Here is a 19,921-nt window from a genome sequence, read left to right on the forward strand (position 1 = left end):
TCACAGCGAGCATTAATAACTTCGACATCAACGATGAAATAGTCACAGAATAAGAACTTAGGCCATATTCTGTGGAAACAGACGAAACAATTCAACGCACAGTCGTTTTTCAAAAGCGAGATACATCGGCAGAAGAAATCCAAATTCAAATTCCTCGTTTACCTATCACTAGATAACGACCAGATAACTGACTTTAACAACCTAAGTACATGCTGATAATCCTAAGTAAGTTCAGGTATATACCATTCAATATATGTACCTATGCCGTTTTTGAATTCTCCACCAACGCGCGCGAAAATGAGAAAAGTTCAACTTTAGCGGCCTATAACTTTAGTCAGGACCACGGGAAAATGTCGTAAAGCGAGATTCTGAAGGTTCAAACATTTCTGAACAAAATGGTGTGGGTCACAATTCTTTCTACTCCGAAAAAATTTTTTAAACGATTTCGCGGGTCTCTTCCCGCTGCACTATTACTTGTTATGAATATGTTTGCTGAAGTTGTTACCTCTATTTTTTCAATTTAGAGTAAAAAGAAAAGGATTCTTTGACAATAATAACAATTTTTCGACTTTCCGTTTGATTGAAAACAACCTAATTTAAAAAAATTAAGTCTTTAAGTTTTATTTTTTTACTGCGTTTACGTGGGCCTTTTTTGTCAGTGTGTAACAAAACTGGATTACTAAAATAAGAACTTGTCTTGCAAAATTTACCTTAAAAAAAGTTTTTATTTCAATGGAGAGAAAATCGATATATAAATGTCAATTAAGTTTGGCAGAATATAATGCATAAAATCCGGTTTCCCAATTTTTGTAATTATACCTACTGTAGCGTTTATATCAAGATCAAAACCGACAATGCGCGGCGTTGTGCGGCCCATCCCACACGAATTCCCGCCGCAAAAGTTACACTTCAACGTGCCCTTTTCGATAGTGTATGGTTGGTTGTTTACGTAGCAGTAAGCTTCCAATTATTACTTTTGTCGGTGAGTGTCAGTGCCGGATTTAGGGGGGGGGGGGGGCTATGGGACTATTAGCCCCCGGCGGGAAATTTTGAGAGGCGGTACGTCGTCGCTCCCGTCACGTTTTAATTCTAAATGTAGATATTTAATTTATGGGGTTCAGTTTAAGAAATAGCATGGTAATAAAACTTCGTCTCTTCGCCTATAGGATCAGTGCCGGGCTCGGGCTGCTGGCGGAGCAGGTCGCTGGGTCGCACAAAAACCCTAGCAAAAACACGTTTCATGTTTTCGGGAAATCTAAACTTTGCTGGCAAACTACAAAGGGACGCTTTATTACCTCATCATCCGTTATCTACCTCTATTTTCCATTGGCTATATTGTCGGGCACATTTACTTGTTAAACCCGAGGTTAAACGCTTATTACAAACAATTATTAAGCGGCAGAGTAAAGCTATGCAAGCTTTATAGGGGAGTCAATGGTGTCCGTCTGTCCGTGAACACGATAACTGTCAAACGCTTGGACCGATTTGTAATAGTCCTATTGAAAATGTGTCAAATCCAGTGACCCCGTGGGGTCACACCGCTATGCCGCTTTTTAAATGCTCTTTAGGGGTTTATGTAAATTTTAGTATTGTTTTGTCTCAGCGCCAGCATGTCCTACGTGTCGTTAATCCCGTTACGTCATTACGCGTTAGCGCAGAAAATTGTACTCATTTATTAGTGGAGTGTTCTCGTGCAGTTTTTAAAAAATGAACGGAAAAGAAACGGCAAAAGTTAGAAAAACAACACAAATTAAATGAAGTATTACAAAAAAAATCCCAAGATTTAGCTTTTTTCCCTACCTACTGGCGGCATAGTATGACTTAGCCCTCGGCGGTCCATGAACTAAATCCGGCACTGGTGAGTGTATTTCCAAGAGGACCGTAAATCATCTTGAATGTGACTTCACTTACAAACGTTTTGTCGTTTTCCATTTATGTGGGTACGCCGAGAGCCAAGAATATCACCATGCTGTAATCGTATATCAGAATGGTTATGTACTGAAAGTGTAGTATTGACCTGAATCATTGAAGTATAGTAAGTAAATGTAATAAAATTCGCCAACGGTACAGGTCTGCATAATTCTAAGCGGGGATCGAGGGTTTTTAAGAAAGCGACTTTACATTTGGCACGTGGCACCAACCTTATCAATTGTGTTACGCGTGGATTCTAATCTCAAGACAACGACAGCGGCGAATCCGACAGTAGACGCGTCACAACATCCATGAAGATCGTATATCTGCGGGAATAATACATCGAGGAATATTAAGATTAGATAATAATTGCAGTTCTTGTTTTAGCTGCCTCCAAACTAACAAATGATATTTGCTGGCACTTCATCCCATTTGGTTCTAGACTCCCCGAGGCGTTACATTAAATAATTTGCTAGTAGCGTAGGTAATTGGACTTAAAAACGCAAGGGGGTCAAACATTCTGGCAATGTTGGACAATATGTTCCGTTTCGTGCAGAGTTTACCATTTATACGAAAATGAGTCTTTATGTAGATTCCAATGCTGAAGACCCAACACCTTATTGCTCTTCTATAGGTAGCCGCCCACTGCAAAACTGGTCGCTTGTGCAGTGTACACATATTCTTCTATTATATTTTCATCTCTATCTAGTCCATGCGAACAAAAAGATGTTTTGCAGTGGGCGGGGTTACCTGCGACTGTTTATATACTAGACGACGCCCCTAGGTTTTTTTTTGTCAAACAAAACTGACAGCTGTCTATGATCCTTAGGGGCACATTAATTGTTTTTGAACTTCAAGGGCCGTTAGCGAGCGAACTGCTACCTGCGAGAATACCGTCAATATAAATGTGATTTTTAATTATGTTGGATGCCAACAGATAAATTTAGTTTCTCATCTCTTTGTCAATTCGTTCTCGTAGCAAGGTATAAGAGGGGACGATGATATTCCGAAAGACACCGCGTTTAAACGATTTAGGGTCCTTAGGTCTTCAGTTAAACTAAAGGAATGCCTTTTGATAAGCATATTATCGACAAAAGACAACATGTATTGAAATTTTTCAATATTGGCTAGAGGTGTTTTTGTGAATAAATTTTTGAAATAAATCGTACAAGATAGACCAATTTTTCAAATTTCTGTCAAAAACCGCGATAGAGGTTTTGAGTAGTTTAAGTAATTTCTTACAACTTGAGGCCCATTTTCAACAGAAACATAAGTTTTGAATATATCGTTATAAAGCGCTTTAGTCTTAAAATAGCACGTAACAATCTCCCTATGACATCCTGTGCTTTCTTTTTCCAAAAAAATCAAATAATCCAGCTTGAAGGACCAAATGTTAACGCAATAAGAATAAAATTTTATAATCGGCTGTTATGTTGCCTCAAGACGATTAATTTTTAATAATAAATTTCAATCAAACAAACTCAATTATAATTGGGTTTGGCACCTACCTTATGTAAGGAAACGTCACAATTAGCATTAGCAAAAACCGCCTGCCTGCGCGGTATACATAGGTACTATCCAAAATTAGGTACATCACGGTTTCAGCATCAATTGACACATAACCGAATCGTTTGGATTAAAAATAAAATTCATTTTGGATGAAGTAAAAGAAAAGAAAGACAAATAGTTATTCAACACCTAGTACATGAGAAGGTTGCATCAATACCATATCGTGGAAAGCATTCGAACGAAAAATCCGAAGAAATTGTGCTGAAAATAATTTGGGTTATCAATAACACAATGAAAGAACACTTCAGCAATTTAATGTGAACTGAAAAGGAGAGCATAAATTCTTTGTTTGTATACGGCAGATCAGTTTCACTACTGGTAAAAGTACTTATAAATATTAAAAAGGTACAACAATACTACAAGATAAATGATTGTGGTTCCACATCAGTTTATACTCTTCGATCATAAACACGATCGAAAATTATATTACATTTCAACAGTCAAGGATTAATTATACGTTTCTAACAGCACAAATTCACAATGGATTTCGGTGATAAGTAAAACACATTTGACAGGTTGCCACATTCTGATATGTTACACACTTTTTGACAAGATATGTGTTTTGGTCTGGAAGCTAAACTAAAACATATTGTTTTTTTGGAAAAGATTTCAAGTTTGTATATGTTTTTTGTCTCTTTCGATTGTCATTTTCAACAACCTTACCATTGTGAATTTAAAGAAATAAATATTTTTTCCATTTTCACAAAATGTACAACCAGCAAAATTTAACAATAGGTAGATACAAATCAATAATACTTACTCGTTACAATGATATGATTTCTAGTACTATATGCACATTGCAAGGCATAATTGGTACAATGAAGCTGATACGTTAGGGAAGAGTTAGTCGCAGAACTATCGCAATTACGCCGAAATGTACAAATAATACTTTAGGTACATTAAGCTAGACCAATCTTTAGCGATGATCAGTGGGTGGAGGAGGTTGGGAGACTCGCCCAGGGGTGTCTTGATTTAACTGTGACGCAGTAACTGAACGCGTTTGCAGTGTAGCTGTAGGCGGCTCGTCCAAAAGTTGCCTTAGTCGTTGAAGCTGCGCTTCTAGCTGCCTGTTGTGATCTTCTAATATTTGCATGCGAGCTTCCAGACGACCTTTGTGTTGCCGCAACAGTCGAGCTTCTGCCAGGACGTCATGCTGTGCAGGCGGAGGGTGAGGAACGCTACCTCGTTGCAGCTGCTCATATTCCTGTCGTAGAGCAGTATTTTCTGCTTCCAACTCGCATATCATATCTTGTAATTCGGCACGTTGTTCTTCGTCGATTACCAACATAAGCTGACCTGGACTGGCAGGTGCCCCTTCCAATGACTGACAGTAATCCGCTATTAACTGATGTTCATCTTCCGGAGAGGCAGCTCGTAATTCCACTTCAGCGAGTCGGTTTGCATAAATTTCCAAACGAGAGTGCATATCGCTATGCTGAGGAGAAGCAATGGGACTTTCCAATTCATCGCCCTCTAGAACGGACCGAACAGGAAGGTAACCCATTCTCGGATGTTTTAAAAAATATCGTTTACTTTTAAATTTATTTCGCAAGGCTTTGGTGAAATCGCGAACATCTTCAACAGAGGTAGTGGCAGCGCAATACTCGTGCATAGGGTGGGAGAGTTTGTGACCTTTTGTGAGGCGGCCAGCGAAGAAGCAAACTTGACACATATCGAAGTTGAAGCATTTTAAGCAACGATATCGAAGGCCTATGATAGGGTACTGCTTACACGAATTGCATTTAGCTTGGTGTTTCGCGGACTCGGCGGCTGCAAGACGGTGTAATACTGGCAACCAAACAAGCGATTGCGGTTCTTGTTTTAACCACGCAAGAAAGTGAGTCGCCTCTAGATCATCGCGATCTCCCAAACAACTTCTCACACTGGGCTCGATATTTGAACCACCAAAAGCTGCCACTTCTCCTAGCTGCCTTGGTACTTGTAAAATATCATGCAGTAGCAGTCCTAACTTCCTTTGATCAGCTCGCTGTTGCGGATCGGCAATCAAACGAAAAGCATAACGATACTTATCTTCTAAATGGCCTCTTGTTAATATCGTCAATCCTACCTGAAAACAGAAGAAAACTTGAACAATTGGCAAACGCCAGCAGTTATGGAGATCCCAGGACAATGTATATTTTGACTAAATTTGGGGTATTTTAAAAAAATTTTGGAGTAGATTGTAGGTACTTAGGACTGAGAGGTTCCACCCTGTATATACAACCTACGAAGATGCACACTTTTTGAGAGTTGGCAACACTCAATTTTTAGGAGGGGAAAGCGATGTGCGCCATCTGGAGAGCACGAACGTTGGTTAGGTTTGGGCATCTTGTCTTGAACGGCGGTCGTGAACGCGTCGCTCCATAAATGTTTGTTGTTATTTAATGCAAGTAGTAATTTTTGCATTTCTTTATATCATATTTGTGTTTGGTATGCCACATTTTATATTTTTGTGTGTTTCAATCCTTGTTATTGAAATTTACTTGATTTAACTGCAATGCAAAATGACATGTGTAATCCGTTATCCTTTTGTTTGTAATGGTTTACGTTTTTGTTGTAATATTTGCTTAATTTATGTTTATGTGTTGATTACTTGGTCTTGTCCGAGAAGGTATAGTCATATAAATTTTGATCATTTTATTTTTATTTTCATTTTACTATCATTTTAATATGTGGAAATTACCGATTCGTTTGACAAAGTTCGTGAATGAAGCAGTCCCGGAGGCGTATTGCCAATGTATTGTACAGAACAGAGCGGTCCATTTTCTGCAGTGCTCAATGCTTTGGCGATGGTATACGCAATAGGTAGTCTGCCAATTCATCGTTCGCTACAGATCACATTATAATGACATTACTCTGAAATGCACAATATGTTGCAGCACCGCAATCACCCGAGGTGACGCCATTCTATTAGCGGGCTCAGTCAGCTAATTAGTTTTATTGAAACAAAGTCTCGTCTTTGCGGAAGAACGAAAAATTAAAGTTCAGCCAACATCGTTATCCCGCCGTAAATCTAGAGGTTTACCATCAAGTGGTAGAGTGCACGCTGGAAGGCCTTCCAGTAAGGAGCGTGTTAAACGCAAACATAATATTAGTTTAAATATTTCACAAAATGAACGCCAAATTACATTAGATTTTATTTTTAAAAGAGTAAATTTGTATATTAGAATAAATAAAAATGAAACAAATTAAAATTAAATATTGTCGTGTTCGAGCAGTTTTTTTTTAAATTATTTGATGTACTGAAATAAAAATAATCAAGGTACAAATTGACTAAAACACTAAAATCATAAAAATAAATAAAATGTTAGGTCACTATATTTTTGATTTAATGCCTAAACAAGTTTTACATTATGTATAATGAACGATAGAGATATATGGTTGGAGCCGACAACGAAACGGAGTTTAGACACACATTCGCATCCACTACAAAATACTGTACACATTAAGTAACGTCATTATAGTGTGATCTGTAGCGAACGACGGATTGGCAGACTACCTATTGCGTATACCATCGCCAAAGCATTGAGCACTGCAGAACATTGACCGCTCTGTGCTGTACAATACATTGGCAATACGCGTCCCGGAGGTGGTAAAAACTGTAGTCAAAATTGAGCTACGACACCTAATTCCATGATTGTCTTCGACATTCAACTGTAGGCTCGAATCCCCGAAACCAGAGGTGGGTTACCTATCTTGCAGGAGCGGGATTGCGCTAATCAAAGCTCTTCAGATAAGAATCTATATGCGATAAATGAGTGGCGATTCAATAATTTCCATATATCTCCATATATAAACGACATACCTCCTTTCCTACAAAATTAATGATTACTTTGTAAATAGTATTCCTGCTGTTCAAAGCGATTTATCTAAAATTGAGCCTCTTTTTAGCGCCGATTATAAGTACGTAAATTTTGAATTTTCATCGATTGATACCAACATGGCTGCGAAGCTGCTTAACTCGATAAAAACGAATAGCACTGGTTGGGATGGTATAAACATTACTATTGTGAAATCGTTTTGTCCTACAATTCTTCCTTATCTAACGCATATAATTAACGAATGTCTCAATACTAACACATTTCCAACTGTGTGGAAAAAAGCACTTGTCATACCAATTGCAAAAATATCCAACCCAAAAGAATACAAAAGATCTTCGTCCCATCAGTATTCTCCCAGTAATGTCAAAAATTCTAGAAAGTCATTGATTCACAGCTACGCGCATATTTAAATACTAACAACGCTTTCCTACAAAACCAATCTGGGTTTAGGACCGGGCATAGTTGTGCCATTGCTATTCTTCATGTCACTGACGACCGACTACATTTTTTTCACTTTGAGAAGTAGACGTAGGGATATCCTATGTCTACTTTTAAAATGACAAAAACTCTTCTGAAGGGCGCCTAATTTTATGCAACCAAAATAACATACGCACGCATTCTGCATTTTGGATTTTAATAAAAGCGGCAGTAAAAATAGTATGCTTTTAGCTTGTATAAAGAGATATTAAATTCGGCCGCTATTTCCCTTAAGTTTCTTATGGGATTCTCTTCCACAAAAATTAACATGTTCAGATTCATATTGTTTACGCTGTTTTAAGTGGATCGCATTTAAACAAGCACTAATTTTAAAGTGATCTACACAGATAATAAGCCACTTACGCTCCTTAAACCGTTACCGGCACTATGCCAATTGACGAAATCAACTTTTTCATCAGTTCAATACATGGCACACGAACGAAAATAAAAGTGCGGAAGCCAAAGCAATAATATTCAAATTAATTAATATGACAGTCAGTTAATATGACAGTCAGATGGTATAGTGCCGGTAACAGTTTAAGGAGCGTAAGTGGCTATTATCTTATTTGTTTTAAGTTATATTGGTTGCATCAAATTAGGTGCCCTTCAGAAGAGTTTTTGTCATTTAAAAGTAGACGTAGGTCTACTTCTACAAGAATATCATTCTCATCCAAAATGTATTCTTAGTCCTTACGTGTTCTACAGCCTCAATTCGTTGATTTTTATTTGAATGACATAACTAACAACTAAGCACAAAATACGAAAGTTGCCTTTAGTGCGACGGAGATTTGGGTACTAAAGAGTAGGGGTGTTTTCTGTTTAGCCAATAGGGCTATGTGGCCAACAATAATGCCAAATGTCAGTAGAATATGATTAGTAGAAAATGGGCGCTCGGGGCGACCCAGGTTCGATTCCTGGCGGATGCAAAAATTATTTAATAAATAAACCAAATTATTATTAGTAATTCACCCCTAACTATTGTTGAGTATACTATGTCGTGCGGACGTTTTCTTTGCCTTCCCAAGTCACCCTGTATAATGTGAATTTCAATTTTCAAGTTTAAAGGTGGTTGTTATTTCAGATTGAACACAGATTTGATCGGCTTTATGGTTCAGTGGTAGAGCGTTGGACTATAAATCCGGAGGTCGGGTGGTCGAACCTGGGTCGAGGTGAATTTTTCATCTGGCAGAGATGGGAATTACCTTAGATCAGTTTCGAGCATTCTACCGGCTACTCTGAATTATGTTTTCCTAATTCGTAAGGTAAATACTGGAGTAGCATAGAACAACTTATGCAGAGGCACCTCTAAAAAGCATTATGCGGGTTACTCTGTAATTGGGCGCAAGTCTGTTGAGGGCCCAGAACAAGAGACGATAAATAAATAAATAAATCATATTATTCGAATTCGTGGTCAATATTTATTTTGTATCATAATTATTAGATCTGTGATCTGTGATTTTATTTATATTATATTCGCTTTGTTTATTTTAGTGTAGAGTTGAATCACATGAAGAGACATTTAAATAATTGCGTTGTGTTATTTAAAAGTTTATCTCCGTCCTTATCGCTGCGTTAAAGTGAATTAAGTTTCAAGATAACCAAGTGTGTGCGGAAAGAGAACACGGGTGTGAGTTTGTCGTTCGACAACGCATTAATTTGATCAGAAGAAGGATCGAAAGTGATAGAAGGGAACGTTTTATAAAGACGAAGCAGACAGGAAACATTGCTTTTTGGTGGGTATTTTTGGTGTATGGCAGTCTGTCGTAATTGAGATTGTTTTTGAAAGACAGTCAGTCTTGTTGATAGTAAAGTTTGTTATAGAAGAAGGTTAGTTAGTGTTCTAAGAGTCATCTTTCTCGTTTTTGCAGTAATCGCATAAGTGAAAGCCTTTCTATAAGGTTTATGAAGTTACCTGTTAAAGTGAATGTTTCAGACACCAAAAAAGGGCCATTACGTCTAAAATTACATAAAAATCAGTCCCGTCCCAGTATAAAGCAAAAGTATAGAAGTGAAGTTTTCGAAGCAATATGACTTGGTGTTTTGTGTGGCAATGAACTCTTTAAGATAATTAAGATTTCTTTTAATTAATTTGTTCAATCGATCGCTTGTTGCGTGGTATTTGTCCTCTGACCCTGAGTGCCTATTTTTATTTCAGCTTTATTGATTGATTTTTGTCGAATACATTTTGTTTCATCTGTAAATGATTAACTTTGTGATTAATCAAGCCCAAATTAAGACCACGGTAATAGTTCTCATGTTCTATTCTATTCTATTTTGTTAAATAATTCTTTGGAATTGTGGAGTGGACAAGGCTGGTGTATTTCTTGAAATGTATCGCGACTTTTCGTAGTAGCACTAGTTGGACAGGTGTTTATGTGGGTGGTTTAGTGACCGTTTGCCATATAAATATCTTTTTCACTCCACCTCCTAAATATGTAAATAACCCCAAAAAACAGCATGAATCAAAAATGAAGAAATCCAACTTGAGATCGTCCATAAGAAACAGATTACACTTACGAAAATTTAAATTGGGCTCTCCTTGCTGCACTACAAACGCCGTGCAATACTCACCTTAAAACTAAGTACACGTATCTGGCCAGTTCGTTGACTATCATAAACGTTAAGTAACCAATTAAGCGCTAAGTCGACACATAACGGTAGGTCGATTAAACTCGGATTCTGCGCAAGAGCACCACTGTATATGGCCCTAAGCACGAGCACCATATCGGCAACGTCCAGCAATTTATCGTTCTGCCCTCGTAAGCCGTGGATATCGAAGGCCTCCGAAACTGCCGATAAATTAACTAGATCTAAGCACAGCTTCTTTTGTATGGCGCGCAGTTTCAACGCGGTTCGATAAGCGGAGAAACGTACTTCGTTCAGTTGCAATAGGCACACGGCCAATTCCAACATGTGCGGGTGATCCCAGTGTGTTGTTTCCAAGCTGTGATTTATGTAATATGGCACTTTGTTAGGCGTCGTTGCTCGCTCCCATGGCGGTTGGACACTTGATGGGCCTGGTGATAATTCCCCTAAAAAAGTCTACACTTACAACCTGGGACCTGGTACCATTACATTTGTGTTTACAGTATAAAGTCACAGTAATCAATTTACCTTGACTACTACTTTGCAGTTGCTCACGCCTCTCGCGTATCGCCGCTTGAAGCGCTCTACACCTGGCAGTACAATCTTCGAGTTGAGCCGCCTGAGAAGTAGGCAGAAGTGAACCAAGCATGGCGGCGTGTAGCCTAGCTTCTTCCAGGGCACGTTGTAGTGGTGGTAACTTTTGTTCCAATACTCTCAAATTTGACAACAAGTCTCTGGCTTCCGCGGCGCTTCTCGGGGTGCTCCACGTTAGTGTCATTCTTTCTAGACTCGCCACAGCAGTAGCAGATTCCTTGAGATTCGCCTCCAGCTGTTTCATTTTCTAAAAATGTCCATTCGAATTGATAAAGAAAAGGTAAAGTGGGGACTTACGGCCGCACTTTGCTCAAAACGTGCAGACAACTGATCAGACCTATCGATAAGAGCATTCCATTTGTCTGACAATTTTATCAGTTCTCTTCTTAAGTTACGCGCCAATTCGCCCGATGTTTCGCCGGACACATACTGCCTGGCGTTTCGCAGGCTAGACTCAACGAGTGGCCGTTTGTCTTCGAGCTGTTGCCGAAATGCTCTGTGATCGTCCTGACACGAGGCCAGTCCGAGCTCCGTGTCCTTACGAATTACCCACTCGGTCAGTTCTCGCAAAGATAACAATAACGTGTTCCAGTAATCTGCGTTATGCTCCAAACGATTACGCAAATCTAAAGTACGCGCATTCAAAGCCTATCAAAAAGATAGCAAATTATAATTTACAGGATCAAAATGCAAGATACTAACATTTAAAGAAGATGCTCAGTTCACTTCATAATTTATGTCGGCTTTGCATATGACGTCATTTTCTTAAATTTTCAATCTAAACTGAGTTTCATAGATAATAACCTTAGTGGAACCACTGTTCAACACCTCCAGTAATGACAGGTCACCCTGTATGTGCATTTCAATTATTGTTAACGTTAAATGTGGTTGTTTATTAAAGATTAAACGCAATGTCGATCAAAGTATTTGACTTTGAGATCAATGTTTTGTATTAGAATTTGTTATGTTCACTTTGAGCAAATGTAACAAAATTACCTTGAGATAAGACACGGTAAACTCACGCAAAGTAGAGGTAGGAGTTGAATAAGGGGGTTTTCATACACTAGCAAAAACAAAGCACAAAAAAATGTAATAGTAAACCAGATATATGAGTCTTTAGTCAATTTCAAAAGAGAAGAGAAGAGGGAATACTTACCGGAAGGGGAAACAAGGCAGACTAAGTGATCCTTGTTCCGATCTTGATAAGCTAAAGAAATAAAGTAATTGACAGGAATAAAACATGAACAATACTTGATGTCACAATCAAGTGATCTCAAAATATTACAAATAGGAGGCTGTAGTATAGAGCGCGTGCGAGATAAAAGGGTCACCTCAATATATCTTTTATTTGGCGAGATATGAAAAATTTGTCAAATATAATTTTATATGACATTACGATCTATCCGATTGCATATTGAAACTTTCGGTTTAACCAGAAATCAATGCACCTTTTGTTTTTCGAATGCAATGCCTATAATTTTTTGAGATATCTGAAAAGAGCAATCAATTTTCTGTACAACATAAAATATGAATATGGTTTATATAATGCTATTTATTAAGAAGTAGACATAGGGATTTACGTGTATTGTTTTTCGCTACGTCTACTTTTAAATTACAAAATCTTATGAAGGGCGCCTAATTTAATGCATCCAAAATAACTGCTGAAAACAAATAAAGATATGTCTATCATATTAATTAATTTGAATATTGTTGCTTTGGTTTCGCAGAAATGACATATCTTACACTCATTAAACTGTTACTGGCACTATACCAATTGACAATATCAATTTTTCTTCAGTTGACTACATCGCACACGGAAGAAAATAAAAATACGAAAGCCAAAGCAACAATATTCAAATTAATTAATATGACAGATAGATCTTTATTTGTTTTAGGAAATTATTTTGGTTGCATAAAATTAGGCGCTCTTCAGAAGATTCTGTCATTTAAAAACAATACACGTAAATCCCTATGTCTACTTCTTAATAAATAGCACTGTATACACAAAAATGAAGAGTTTCACGATTAAATATTTAGAAAACTTATGAAATCTAGCATGCCGTGTGCATGCAGGATGTGTGGTGTCTGTTATATTACACGGGGAAGTTGTATCACGCAAAAGTAAATATTTGAAACGAAACATTGAACAATTTGATGTGGGCCTTTTCTGTGTGATATGGCAGTTGCATAGATTTCCGGTTAACCCGGAAGCGGTATAGGAAGTTTCAATATGCGATCGGATAGACCATCCTGTCACATATAAAATTATATTGGACACATTTAGGTTCAGGTCGCAGCCTTTTGAGCTCAGAAGGGCGCGTTCTGTCTATCTGTAATAAATAATAACACAAACAAACAAATAAGAGGGGTAGTGAATAGCGCGGCTCATAAAATATTGCGATATAGCAATTCTAACGTCTGGCACTATACGGATACAAAAAACGTAATCAATCAACTTTAGATTTGCTTCTTCAATATTATGTATAGTAACCGCTTATATCATGTTCACGAGAATACATTCTAAGAATACTACTATAGCGACTATTTTAGAAATCCAGGGCCATGTAGGGACGCCATCAAGTCGATGAAAAGTAACTAACCGTAAGCTACGAGATAAAGTAAGTGCAGAGGTTTAGTGAGGTCTCTTTTGGGGCCTCAAACATTGATATTAGCAAACATTCTCATTAATATATAAATCAACGGAAATTGTAGGTAGTTTAACTCGAATAATCAATCGTGTCACATCGAACGCGAGTATGTGCACATCTAGAGACGACAATTTAAATCGAAATTTTCAAAAAAAGTCATGGGTTTGTACAAGAACAAACCGTAAGACAGAGATTCGGTTAAATGAGGAAAGAGTTGTAGTTTTAAGAGCTTATTTAAGATATGCTTTTGTTTTTTGAAAAAAAAATCCACAGTTTATTAGATATGAGCGAAAAACAGATTTAGTGATTTTTCATTTAACTGTTGTAGAATCGTTAGTATTGGAAATACAGAAATATGCAAAGAACAAAAATTGTAGATTTTTTTCCGCTTAATAAGATACATTTATTATAAGATCGTCTCACGTAAAAAAGGAATCGGGAGAAAGTAGTGTAACCTCCCACTAAGTTTATTGTTCATCTCAATGTCGCTGTGCTTTGAATAAAGATAGGTATAAAACTGGTAATTATTCGGGCCGTTGGAACCACCCTCTAGACTCCCAATGAATGAGCGAAGTGTTTATAACCGCATAGATGTTTATAATTTGAATGGTCAACTGTATAAGCCATTCAAATTATAAACATCTATGCGGTTATAAACACTTCGCTCATTCATTGGGAGTCTAGAGGGTGGTTCCAACGGCCCGAATAATTAGCAGTTTTATACCTATCTTTATTCAAAGCACAGCGACATTGAGATGAACAATAAACTTAGTGGGAGGTTACACTACTTTCTCCCGATTCCTTTTTTACGTGAGACGATCTATAATATTTATTCTTCTTTTATAAATTTCGAGTTATAACGCAAACTTACATTTTTTTAAATGTAATCATAGTTGGCTGTGACATTTTTAAAAAGTGCATTTTTTTTTGTTTACAATGATATAAGGTTCATTGTACTTACTTTGACAAATAAACATGATACAGAACTGTTTGTATTATTAAGAGTAGTAAAAACAGATTTTGCAATGGGAAACATTTTTGTTCTCTTCATTACTGTCTATTATAATATTTAACTTGAAGTTAGTTGGGCGGCGGGGCACCGTTGTGTTGAAACCAGTGTAAATTACGTCGTGTTTCCAAATCTAACCCATCCTACATATCTTGAAATTCATTTGGTAGAAAATGAAGGTATCATTAGCCTGTCCAATTTTCGTCGTAAATGAAAGGTACCTATCTCACTAAATATTGTTTTCCATGGCCAACTCTGTTTACTTACCTCTCAATAATACGAAAATTACTGCAGGGCGTTTATTTATTAAAGTACATTTAGCTAAGCCTTATATCGTTATAAAGAGAAACATTTGTCCTTTTTAAAAATGTCAAAGCCAACTATGACTGCCATTTAAAAAAATTAAAGTTTGTATTATAACTCAGAAATTGTAAGATCTAAAAATAAATTAGTATGTTCATCATGTTAAGCGTTAAAATGTCTAAAACTTTTATTCGTGTCATTTTGTTGTATCTCTAATAATAACGATTCTACAACAGTTAAATGAAAAATCACTAAATACCATTTCGCTCTAATCTAGTGAACTGTGGATTTTTTCCAAAAACAAAAGCATATCTTAAATAAGCTCTTAAAACGACAACTCTTTCCTCATTTAACCGAATCCGTATGTCTTATGGTTTCCGAGATCCCAATGCTTAAAATGAAAAAAAACTCACCCTGTATATTGTATATGTATATAAACATCAAAAATAATGATGATGAATAAGGACATCCTGTATATGAGATTATTTTAATTTATTAAATACATCTGGGAGATTATTTACGAAATAAACACAAAGTTAGTTCGTTTCCTTTCAATTAATAATTCAGTGTTTGTTTTCCCTTTTAGAAATTTTCTAGTGCGTAATTTTTTTGTTTAAATTTTATCGCTTTCTAATTGTTCAATTTAGATAATATGGCTTAATTAAGACACGTCTGCGTACTTCATAAAAGGTTTTTATTTATTAGTTTGCAATAAGGAGTGCTGACCAGACAAAACTTAAGCACATCTTGTGCTGATTAACGAGGAGATACGGTGTAACGAAGAATTGTGCGTTTCATGTCGGCGTAAGTGGGGACGTTTAGTGCATTCTGTTGTGATTGACGATTTATTTGAAATTCCATGAAGAAGGATTTTATTCTATGGAAACGACGAGTAAAGGCTGCTGCTGCTAGCTTCGTGACGGTTCAAGAGTGTGTCCATTTGTTTACGCGAATTTTTCTACGGGCAGTCAGCCTAGGAATGCTAAAACGTACGTTGTCAGTACTATAATAAAAGTGTGGAGAAGAAGCAAGGCAAATTTTTGGCATAATACGACGCCATATTGGGTTCGCCATTTTAAATGTTGCAATTCTGACAGCGGATTTGTAATCAGCGAGTCCAAAACCCCCCCTAGTACAAGATTTCAAATGATTTCTTCAAAAATTCCCATTTTTCGCACAATACGACCCCATATTTGGTCCGCCATTTTGAATTTCGCCAACTGGGCAAACATTCCGGCGCTTGGCCGCCACCGGACTGGTCGTTCAGTCGAGAATATCGCGGTTGTGGCTGACGATGTTGCTGAGAACGAATCAACCAGACCACAGGTTAGGCAATTGGACATCATCAGACGGACCCTACAGTGACTTTTGGTGAAAGAGCCGAACTTCACCTTACTTCCCAGGCTTTCCGGGACTTATCCGTCCTTCCTTACGACTTGCTTTACAATTACTTCCCCAGGTGTTTATCCCTTGACTAAAAATCAAATTTGCCCATGCGCGGACTTTTGGGAAGTATGGAAAATGCGCTAAAGTTACTTACTCGTTGTTCTGAAAAAACATATGTACCACACTTTCTTAGTAAATGATCCAGAAAATAGTCATAAACTCATAAATAACATAAAATATATATTATTATTATTATTATTAAAACAAAACAACATCGCATTTTTCAGATAACAAAAATTTAACTAATTAATAATTTTTTATATGGAACATTACATTATATGACAGGTTATTAAATTCTCTACAAAAATTCTTCATGCATATACTGTGACTGGGAAGCACCGTGAAGGTCAAGGCATAGGTTCCTTGACTCTTGAGGAGAGAAGATGCACCAGGGAATGCTACAAGACGCTACTCCCAGGAGGATTTTAGATTTCTTTGAAGATATTGACATCCTATGGTAGTAGGATCAAAAATAAAAAGTACAATATACCTTAAGGTCGCGATACAAGGACCTAATAGGAGACCACCTTTGAGAATAATAATAATAATAATACACCTTGTATATCAGGGATGCCCAAACTGTTGACTTGTGAGGTCTACTTGTGTTCATAAAAAAATCTTGTGATTGACTGTAAGCTGGACACTGGGTAATAAGATGTAAGAAAGTATTTATTAAACAATGGTTTCAAATTCAATAATAATAATAACGTCCCTATATTAACATTTGAAAATTTTTTGTTAATTTTTGGGTTGATGTTTTGCACTGCTTCTCCAAACGATTTTCATATTGAGGGGTGTGTAAGATGTAACTGTGATGTTCTATTAAACGGGAACGACGTTTGGTTTTTACAGTATTCATACGTTGAGTGAAGAAATCCAGATAGAGGCGCAACGCCTATACTAGAAATCGTCGCGAGCGTAGGATATGAGATTTATACAGCGCTTATGGTATCTCAGATCCCGACGGCAAGTTTCTAGTCGGCGTTCCAGTGTGTTGGATAGAGAAGGGAAATGCTTAGTAAGAGATAAAAGTGAAACGATTTGTCTTTGGAGGTTGCGCCTCTACCTAATTCCTTCACTCAAAGATTCATAGTAGAGAATACAGACTCGCAAAGACAGGTAGAACCAAAAAATGATGTCAAGTACCTACAAAGCTACCTATACCTTCCTTTAGAGATGGGAACTTTTTTGATGAAGTACTCCATATATATTTTTGAGTTGAATATAGAAAAAATTAAAAATTGAGACTCAAAAAATTTTTTTGCCTTTAGAAATAAAAATTTTGAGTCTCAATTTTCAATTTCAATTTTAATTTTTTCTATGAGAACTTTTCTTTGCAAATCAATGCTGCCAAATCTTTTCAGAAACATGTTTATGTCAAAAATATGATTTACCTTTATATATGTTCACCTTTTTCTTATTAATTCATTTATCACCCATGAGCTTCGAGGTCGACCTCCTGGCCACCCGTTGTCAAGAGTTCACTGAAACTATTACGGCCGGTTGCGGGAAAGAGAATTATAATCAAAATCCTACATTATTTGCCAAATCTGAGTTTAATAAACAAGAATGTTGACATTTGATTGGCTGCCTACTGCAATATAAAGCCAATCAAATGTCTTAATACCGGATTAAACAATAATACTGGATTATTTTTTTGTGCAACTGGCCGTTAGTTATATTAACAAATGATATGTTTCGCTTAACGTTCCACTAAGACAAATGTTGACACAAATGTATAGGCAAACTGAACGCATCTATTTAATCTAACACACCAAGGATCAAAAATCATTTTACCTGCCACCTTCGTTCCATTTCATCGCCACGCAATTGCAACATTAACGCATCTTCTGGAGTAAGAGATCCAAGCAATGCCATACTGGACGAATGCAATGCCGCGTGCGTGTTCGACTGACATTCAATATCATTTTGCAACTCCTTAAGTTGTTGAGCACCCCGACGCGTTTCGGGTTCAGATTCTAAACTTTCTAAGACGGACTCCGCTTCGCTAAGCCACCCCAAGAAATTGTCCAGCGACCGATCCAAGTTCTGTAACGAGCTTAAAGCAGAGTGAAGCATTTTTCCTCTATTTATAACACAGGCATCTATACGAGAATAATGTTGATTTACATATTCGACTACCTGCAATGAAATGCGAGTTAATTTAGTGCATGTACACTTTTTGAAAAATACTTTTTTAAAACGACCAGTATCTTCATTTTGACGGCTAGTAATGATTCGTTGCATTAATTGCTGGAAGGCCTCGACTTGTCCTTTAAACTGATGAAGTTCGGCGTGTAATGCTTTCTGCTCTCTCAATTGTGCTTCCAAAACGTCCGCTGTGTGCCCTATTGGTACCATGGTTGCAAGTCGAGCTTCCATTCGTTGAAGGCATGATTCCAGTTCCAATCGCTTTTGTTCAAAAATTTCTTCTTTTCTCTGCATATTTCTATTATTTATGTGCACCCCCTGAACATTTCAATCACTTCTTAATTCTATTGTGCTGTCCATTTTTCTCGTTTATTTTGCGTTATTTCAGTTTCAGGAATCATTGCAAAAATGGATCAATGTTTTGGTTACAGGGGTTGATGACCGCGCACCTGTATAATAAATACATCCTTCTTGTATGAGTAATGCATACAAATTTGCAATGGGAACTTTTTATACTGATGTCACCACTCACCATCAATTTAACAGAGCCGGCTCGGGCTTCTCGCATTATTTATTTAAATGTGAATTGGTTTGTCCTTCAGGAAATTAAACTATTTCAATAATTAGAACATTTACCTCTCGTTTTTTCCGATTAAAAAACGAGAAAATACTTCACTTTAATAACAAACGCTCTATTGGTTTTACTAAAAGTACAGTAACAGTGTAACGGGAATTGGTATACCTAAGTGATTTATTTAAATGTTTATTTATATCAAATTAATTATAATATCTAGAGGAACTATAGTATCATTGATTATACACACCTGTTTAATGCTAATACGAAAACCACAGATACGCAAACGTATATCTGTGCTAATACTATCAAAATCAATAGCAATAGCCAGGAAGACATTTCTTAAAAAGGCTCTCTAATGCCCATGTCACATTATCAAACAGTTTGACAAAATGGTTTTTCTATTTCGGTGTTACAATGAGAATTTTGTGCAACTGTTTTGGGCAAAAACAGTGTTTCAATGAGTTCCATTGTAACATTGTTTTTGGTAACTTTTCATCTCTAAGTTGGCAGTTCGCCAAGACGTCAACTTCAAATCATCCGATGTGAAATCAAATTACGTAAAATTTATGTGTTTTCCTTGATTTTTGGTACACGAAGAACTTAATACATTCCAAATCAGCAGTTTACACATCCACCATAAATAAATTTATCTACGAATAAAAAATTACACATTCACGGAATTTAAAGTTTCCAAATGTCAGTGTTGTGTTTATCTACGCTGCCAACTTAAAATTTGTCAACGTAAATGGTGTTGCGAACTTAAGACATATTAATTCTAAAGTGTAGTTTTTCATAATTACTTTTTAATTAAATTAAAGCCCCGAAATAG

General features: G+C 36.8%; 1 protein-coding gene across 1 annotated transcript; it reads right to left on the reverse strand.

Moving 5' to 3' along the window:
- Positions 1-3,718: 3,718 nt before the first annotated feature.
- LOC116171096 (dystrophin) lies at positions 3,719-19,013 on the reverse strand. The gene is made up of 6 exons (XM_031487763.1): positions 18,558-19,013; positions 18,162-18,506; positions 11,256-11,606; positions 10,893-11,205; positions 10,350-10,810; positions 3,719-5,548 (listed from the first exon to the last, which is right to left on the reverse strand). The coding sequence occupies exons 1-6, from the start codon at positions 18,807-18,809 to the stop codon at positions 4,397-4,399; spliced, it is 2,874 nt and encodes a 957-aa protein (XP_031343623.1). The 5' UTR covers positions 18,810-19,013; the 3' UTR covers positions 3,719-4,396.
- Positions 19,014-19,921: the final 908 nt, after the last annotated feature.

This window comes from Photinus pyralis, unplaced genomic scaffold, assembly GCF_008802855.1.
Source record: "Photinus pyralis isolate 1611_PpyrPB1 unplaced genomic scaffold, Ppyr1.3 Ppyr1.4_LG5, whole genome shotgun sequence".
NCBI lineage: Eukaryota > Metazoa > Arthropoda > Insecta > Coleoptera > Lampyridae > Photinus > Photinus pyralis.

Bases quoted from the DNA above. Each gene is read 5' to 3' on its own strand.
- LOC116171096 (XM_031487763.1), bottom strand. From the start codon at position 18,809: ATGCAGAGAAAAGAAGAAATTTTTGAACAAAAGCGATTGGAACTGGAA. The intron at 18,507-18,557 runs GTATTTTTCAAA...ATTTCATTGCAG, and splicing joins ATACTGGTCGTTTTAAAAAA to GTAGTCGAATATGTAAATCA. The intron at 10,811-10,892 runs GTAAATTGATTA...AGACTTTTTTAG, and splicing joins ACTGCAAAGTAGTAGTCAAG to GGGAATTATCACCAGGCCCA.